The sequence below is a fragment of the Pelodiscus sinensis genome, chromosome 10, assembly GCF_052426305.1.
Source record: "Pelodiscus sinensis isolate ZL-2025 chromosome 10, ASM5242630v1, whole genome shotgun sequence".
Taxonomy (NCBI): domain Eukaryota; kingdom Metazoa; phylum Chordata; order Testudines; family Trionychidae; genus Pelodiscus; species Pelodiscus sinensis.
The window spans coordinates 56,104,155-56,110,805 of NC_143061.1; the positions used below are offsets into that span (position 1 = coordinate 56,104,155).

The 6,651-nt window shown below is 48.1% G+C and overlaps 1 protein-coding gene across 1 annotated transcript; it reads left to right on the forward strand.

The window, feature by feature from the left end:
* The first annotated feature begins 205 nt into the window (after nucleotides 1–205).
* DTYMK (deoxythymidylate kinase) lies at nucleotides 206–6,032 on the forward strand. The gene is made up of 5 exons (XM_075937184.2): nucleotides 206–409; nucleotides 1,051–1,159; nucleotides 2,419–2,509; nucleotides 3,580–3,777; nucleotides 5,385–6,032. Exons 1-5 carry the CDS (start codon nucleotides 280–282, stop codon nucleotides 5,493–5,495), a joined length of 639 nt encoding a protein of 212 aa, XP_075793299.1. The 5' UTR covers nucleotides 206–279; the 3' UTR covers nucleotides 5,496–6,032.
* Nucleotides 6,033–6,651: the final 619 nt, after the last annotated feature.

A 6,651-nucleotide genomic window follows, 5' to 3' on the forward strand; every position in this document is an offset into this window, starting at 1 on the left:
GCTACTGGAACCCCGCCCCCCCTCCAGTCCTGGAGCTACTGGAACCCCCCCCAGCCCTGGCACAGAGATACTGGAACCCCCCAGCCCTGGCACTCAGCTACTGGAACCCCCCCCCCCCTCCCAGCCCTGGCACGGCGCCCCTGGAACACAGGCGCCCCCAGCGCACTCCGCCTGGTCCCGCCCCCGCGGCTGGCGGGAGGCGGAGCCGCGGGCGGGCGCTGCTTGGCGGGCTCGGGGCGGACGCTCCCGCGCTGTGCGGAGCTGGGGGCGCGCGTGGCCATGGCCTGCAGGCGCGGGGCGCTGGTGGTGCTGGAGGGGGCGGACCGCAGCGGCAAGAGCACGCAGGCCCGCCGGCTGGTGGAGGCGCTGCGGGGCGCCGGGCAGCGCGCCGAGCTCCTGCGCTTCCCGGGTACGGGGTCCCCGCGCCGCGCCCGCCGGGGGTCGCTGGGGGTCCCGGAGGATGAGCCCAGGGTGCTGCCCCCCCCCCCGCGTACTTGCCAGTTAGGGGGCCGGTCATCCGAAAGGCGCGTCTGTGCACACCCAGGGCGTTGCCCCCCCCGGGAGCCCTCCCCTTTCACCGGGGGGGGGGCACTGACCCGCTGCGGAGTGTAGCCCTGGTGCCCCAGCTGCATTGCCAGGGCGTGTTGCACGGTCCCTCGCTGGTCACAGTGAGGCCGGGCATGGGAACGTGGCTGCACTAGGAAGGACAGGATGCCACACGAGGCTCTTCTGCCCTCTTGGTCCATTTACTCCTCTCTGTCTCTGATATTTACTCTGCCCTTCAGGCTGAGATTCTGCTTCCTACATCAGGGCACGCCCTGGTTTTGAATTTGTTTACAGTGCAACTTTGCATAGCAGTTTTCAAAAATCAGACTGTTGGATTGTCATAGTAGTGGCACATATGTCCAAGCATGCCTGGTTTTAGCTTGGGTTTAAAGTATTTGTTCAGTTGAATTTGTGTAAGGGGTTAATCTTAAAGTCCTATTGCATGGTAACTGGACCAAGAGACTGCATGACTCACCCCATTTGTTCTTGCACTCTCTCTTACAGACAGAACAACAGACATTGGGAAGCTAATTAGCTCCTACTTGGAGAACAAGAATAATCTGGAGGACCACACAGTGCATCTGCTTTTCTCTGCTAACCGCTGGGAACAAGTGTAACTATACCTCTGTTTGAGTTGTGATGGAGCGTGTACAGCTTTGAGTCCACACTCTAGGGCACCCACCTTTATCCAGCTCCTATGGCTCAAGGTGTAACCTGGTTGATTTAGGTCTCGCAACCCTTTCCCAGTTCCTAAGCTTCTAGGTGAAAGGCATCTGCCCGTACCCAGTTCCTGGGGCGCTCACTGTAATATCCTTAACCTCTGCTTAACCTCTATTTATTAACAATCCCCAAACCAGAATGCATGCCCTCGCTATACAATGCTCACTACTCCCACACAGGCAGACAAACTTTTCCTGATGATCAGTCACACTCAGGTCATCTGGGAACTCCAGGTCCTGCACAGTGTAATTAGCAGGGTATTCAGGTCTGGCAGCTCTGATCTTGGGGCTGTGGAGTTGATTCTAAAGAACTTTACAAAACAGTATTTCCTTAACCAATCCTAGCCCATTATGAAACATGTTTAACCATCATACCCCACCAAGTAGCTGATTTATACCTAGCAAAATTAATTATGTAAACACACAGAAGCCATACAGATAACCAATGGAAAAATAGGGATCCTAAAGGCAAAACAATAATGAAGCAGAAATTTCACACCCAAGCTGTTAAGTGACTCCTTGTCAGATAAAATGCTGTCAAAGTTTTCTTTAAACATCTTAAGAGCTTCCTTATCTGGTAAGGTGGGTACTGTTAGGAGAGGTGCCTATTAAATTGCTTTGATAGAATTTAAAAAGAATGTGAAGATGTGACATTCTGCTTGTGTTTTGGCTGCTGCTATCCTAATATGGTTGCAGAATAAAGCCTTTTTACATGAGGTTTTAAGAGACTCATCACACTGTGAGTGAACATGTGACCTTGTAATCTCTTGACATCTGAGTGAAAAGCTCTACTATGAGTAAGTGCATTTGGAAGTCTCCTCCGCTGAGTACCACAGAGCCATCTCATTGCGAAGTGACCAGCGTTCTTTGCTTACGGGGAGCGCGGCCTTAGGTTAGAGCTGAGGTGTACTGAAGCATGTTAGCATTATCTTGAGGGAGATTCTCAGAGCATGGAGAGACTGTGGGTGACAGAGTTTAAAAACAAAAATCGTACTCAGGTGTCAAACTCCTGTAACCCAGACAGTTGCTGGAGATCACTATAGCGAAGTGCATCAACTAAGTGAAAATAGCCCACCTGCTATGTCCTTTTTACAGAACGTGTTGTATTTCTGCCTGGGCTCAATGGCACATGTATTTTCTTATTGTTGTTCAGGCCCTTGATTAAAGAAAAGTTAAATCAAGGCATCACTCTAGTGGTGGACAGATACGCCTTTTCCGGAGTGGCCTTCACAAGTGCCAAAGAGGTGAGTGAATGAACAGAGAGGCAGAGTCTGTGTCTCATTGGGAGGGCATTCCAGGGAATGGTACCAGTTAGGTGTATGGGGATGAAATTGATTTGTACAGTTATACTCTTCCAATGGAGATGAGCAGTTTGAAGTCTGGAAGCTCATGCAGAATAGTGAGAGGGGTGAAAAAAACAGTCATGGCTTGAAATCAAGGCAGGAGCGGTTAAGCCTACAGGTCAGGACGGATCCCTTCCCTCGCAATGAGTGACATGCAGAAAAAGCACATTTGGCCCATATTTATAAAATAGGTATCTAGAACTAGGCTGCACCTGCAACGTCCAAATGAATGGTTTGATTTTCTGAGCATCGTAACAGTCAGTTCTGCTGATATGAATAAATGCAATATTTCCCCGAGTTCCACCCATCTGACAGTACTTTGAATGAGCAAGGACAGTCCAGGAATTTAACTACTAAAACGCATCTCAACAGAGGACCATTATACTGACGACTTCTTTGTTTTGGCTCCCACCTGCGGGCTATGTGTTGAGCCCTGGGTAAACCCAAACTGCACCACGGGCTGCATGCGGCCCATGTGTTGAGGAGCCCTGCATTAAAGCAAGGGCACGTGAGGTGAGCGGTGTGCTGACTGCACACACTACTGGTTGGGAGAACTGTGCGCTCCCTCTGCATTCACTCAACGCGCGGTTATGCTGTAGTCGGCACACCCCACAGATTCTAGGTATGCAGTAGCAGTTAGCAAAACCATCCTATCCTGGGAGACGGTCTCAGTTAGGACAGCCTTGTGGCCCACTCACTAGCCTCGGCTGCCCGTCAGTGTTAAGTATTTGGGGTGCCTTTTCTAGTACCCGTACGTGGGCTAGTCTCAGTTGGCAAAAGCTGGCACGGCCCCTCAAAGTCAGTGGAGCTACATTGATTTACAGCAGCGGAGACTCTGGTCCACCTGTCAGTCGTTCTTCAGTAGCTGTTCATTACACCCAAGTCCTTTTCCCTGCTGGTCTCTTTTGGAGCTGCCTTTTCTCATTTTCATTGATTTGGTTCTTCTGCCTCCTATTTGTTTCCTTGGGCAGAATTTTTCCATGGATTGGTGCAAACAGCCTGATGTAGGGCTTCCAAAGCCAGATTTGATCGTGTTTCTTCGACTGAGTGTGTTGGAGGCAGCACAGCGAGGGGACTTTGGAAACGAACGCTATGAATGCAGCGCCTTCCAGGAGAAAGTTCTACAGAATTACCAGCAATTGATGAAGGACAAGACTTTAAACTGGAAGGTAAGGGAATAACTGCCCAAGAGAGCGCTAGATGAGCCAGTGAATTAAAACGAGGCATCTCAAGGTTTAGTCCTTTGGAGCCCCCTTTGAGGAAGAGTTGTTCTAGAATGTCAGGGGTTCTCCAACCCTTCTAATCAAACGGTGAAGACAAAACTGCTGCAGTGTAGCAGTCACAGGCAGATGCCATCTTGGTCTCCTATTATCAGGATGGAGGAAATGCAGCTCCTCATTTGAATGACTGGAACAAAGATCTATTAAGCTTGATATAAAATTAGGTCAAGAAAGCAAGTGAGCGTGTCAGCCTATAGTAAACCACTGTTAATTAACCACATACTTTAAAATGCAGATTTTATGGACAACTGCCTTGAAACCCTGACTTCCCATTCATGCGGAGGATGACCCGCATTTTCTTGGTCTGGATCTACTGTTCAGCGAGAGTTGCAATCTCACGTGTCAGCAAAATGTCTGGTTTTGCAGCTCAGCAACTGAGCCCAGAACAGAGACGGACATAGTGCCAGGTGTTCCTCAAATGGCTCCTGACAGCCCCACTCAGTAGTCTTATAATATGTAAGCTGATCGAGGTATTACAGTGATCACTGGGTAGAATAATGGCAGCCACTCCCAGAGGCCTGTTCAGTCATTTCATAGACTTACAATCAAGCTGAATACTCTCAATTGATAAACACACTGAGGAAATTGCAATCGTGGATGAGGTGAAGATGAGGCTGAATCAGCTATTGCATATTATTCACTGGGCTTGACTCTCAACTCATCTGTTAAGCCTGGATTTAGTGACCTGAGAATTCGTTACCTGCCTGTTTCCATCTCCACCGTTGTCCTGTCCTGTATTAGGTCATTTATAAAGAAACAAAAGCTGCATCTCTTGGAACAGTTCCTTAGCTGTTCACTTCGTTCTGCTCATTGTCTAAACGAAGCCCTGGCAACATGCTGGCCTTACCAATTGCCATAGGTTTGTAGCAACGACTGAGCAGCAACTTGCATGAAAAATCATCAGCTTATTTAAAACTCAGCTGTTTTTCTCCAAACTCTGCAAAGCCCCCATAGTTTCCTGGCTTAGCGACGGCCTGAAAGATCTCAGTTTAATAGATACGAATTCTAACCGACATAGATTGGTGTTTCGCTTGACAGTAAGGTTCCTTTGACTACCTGCTTGTTTAATTTGTTTCTGTAAAGAGACGCTCCAAGGCAGCGATTCCCAAACTTTTCGGCATCAGGCCCCCCTTTTTGATTTTTGAGAAACCTCACGCCCCCCCCAGATAGCAGCAGAACTTGGGGTGGGATTGACGGGGTGGGGGGAGTGGTGTGTGGCTGGGTCACCTCGCACCCCCCAGGAATTTCTTCATGCCCCCCAGTTTGGGAACCCATGCGCTAAGGGAATCTCCTGCAACAGGGCAGTGCATGGAAGAGGGGCTAAGATAGGTTGGTATGTCCCAGTTTTGCGCCCTCTAGTGGGGAACAGATGGAAATAAGTCCAAGATAGTCAGTGACTTCTCCTTTCTAAACACTTCGCTGTTTTATTATCTTCGCTAATGAAAGTCTTGGGCACTGAGAGATTTTAAATGCAATTTCTTTTACTTTGGAAACAGATAGTTGATGCTTCGAAGAGCATTGAAGAGTTGCACAACGAAATTAAGTCTTTCACTGAGGCGGCCATGCAGGAGGTTCAGAATAAGCCCATAGGAGAACTCTGGAAATAGCATTGGCAGTGACTCCACACTCTTCCTGCAGCATGTTCTGCTCCTGATCTGATTGGAAGAACTGGCATCTCAGATCTGCACACCGACTACTTCACCTTGCAGAGCACAGTTTAGATCGCAGAATATTGTTTTTATAGACCAAAAATACCCTGAAGATCTTTTCTTGTATCTAACTCCTCCTCTGCCATTTGGCTCTTGTAAGCCATCTTCTGATGTATTTTATAAATGCAGACTTTCTTTGTAAATCTTCCTGTAATCCAGGCACAAGCCTTGTGCTGGAGCAGTGACAAATGGTATGAAACAAGGAATTGTAAGGAGCTGTTGTTTAATTAGCAGGATGAGTTATGATAATGGGACTTGATGGGGGGTGGTAGGGTTGCAAATCAAGAAAAGGGGTTTTCTCTTTCTACTTAGAGAACTGTTATCTTAGAGAATCATGCCCATGAGACTCCTCGTCCCATAACTTATTTAACATGCCAACTTCAAATCTTAATTCATGGAAGTCTTGCTAATAAATTACTGCCTTTTATTGCAACAGCACCAAGGATTTACTTAAATAGGCTGGTTAAAGAGGGCAGTGCCACCTCCTAGGTGATGGGTGCCATTAAAAACTCCGGGGAGATATATTGCTATAGCCTGGGACTGATTTGAAAGGTGATCTGCAGACTGAATCCAGAGCAAGCTTTAAACTGAATTGAGTTCCCCAGCATACCCCCGGCCCCATGCCACACTTCGAGAGGGTTTTGTCTTTCTTGACTCTCAGCTCCTTGTTGGCCAATGCCAGATTCCATGCTGCTACTTCTAGAATAGCATCTTCTGTGTTCTTACATCAAGCAAGAGGCTTGACTGGATGTAAAATTGAAATGTTGGCAGGATTTTAGTTTTTGTATCTGTAGGTTGCTTTTAAAAAAATCTGCCAGTCAGCTCTGATATTTTATGCTGCATTTCTATTAGCTAACTGTTGGCTTTGACACATTAGTGCTCAACAGCTCACCTTGCTTGACATAGTAATAGAAATGTAGCCGTGTTAGTCTGGTGTACTTGCTTGACATGAGAGGTCACTACTGCTGCTCTCCCTTATATCTGCTGCTAAAGAGTTCCCGTCTGCCAGCTGGCAATGAGGGTTGAATTCCTTGGCCCAGCAGACACAAATCTG

Coding starts and splice junctions, on each gene's coding strand:
- DTYMK (XM_075937184.2), top strand. CDS start 280: ATGGCCTGCAGGCGCGGGGCGCTGGTGGTGCTGGAGGGGGCGGACCGC. Junction 410..1,050: donor CGAGCTCCTGCGCTTCCCGG/GTACGGGGTCCC, acceptor TCTCTCTTACAG/ACAGAACAACAGACATTGGG. Junction 2,510..3,579: donor CCTTCACAAGTGCCAAAGAG/GTGAGTGAATGA, acceptor TTCCTTGGGCAG/AATTTTTCCATGGATTGGTG.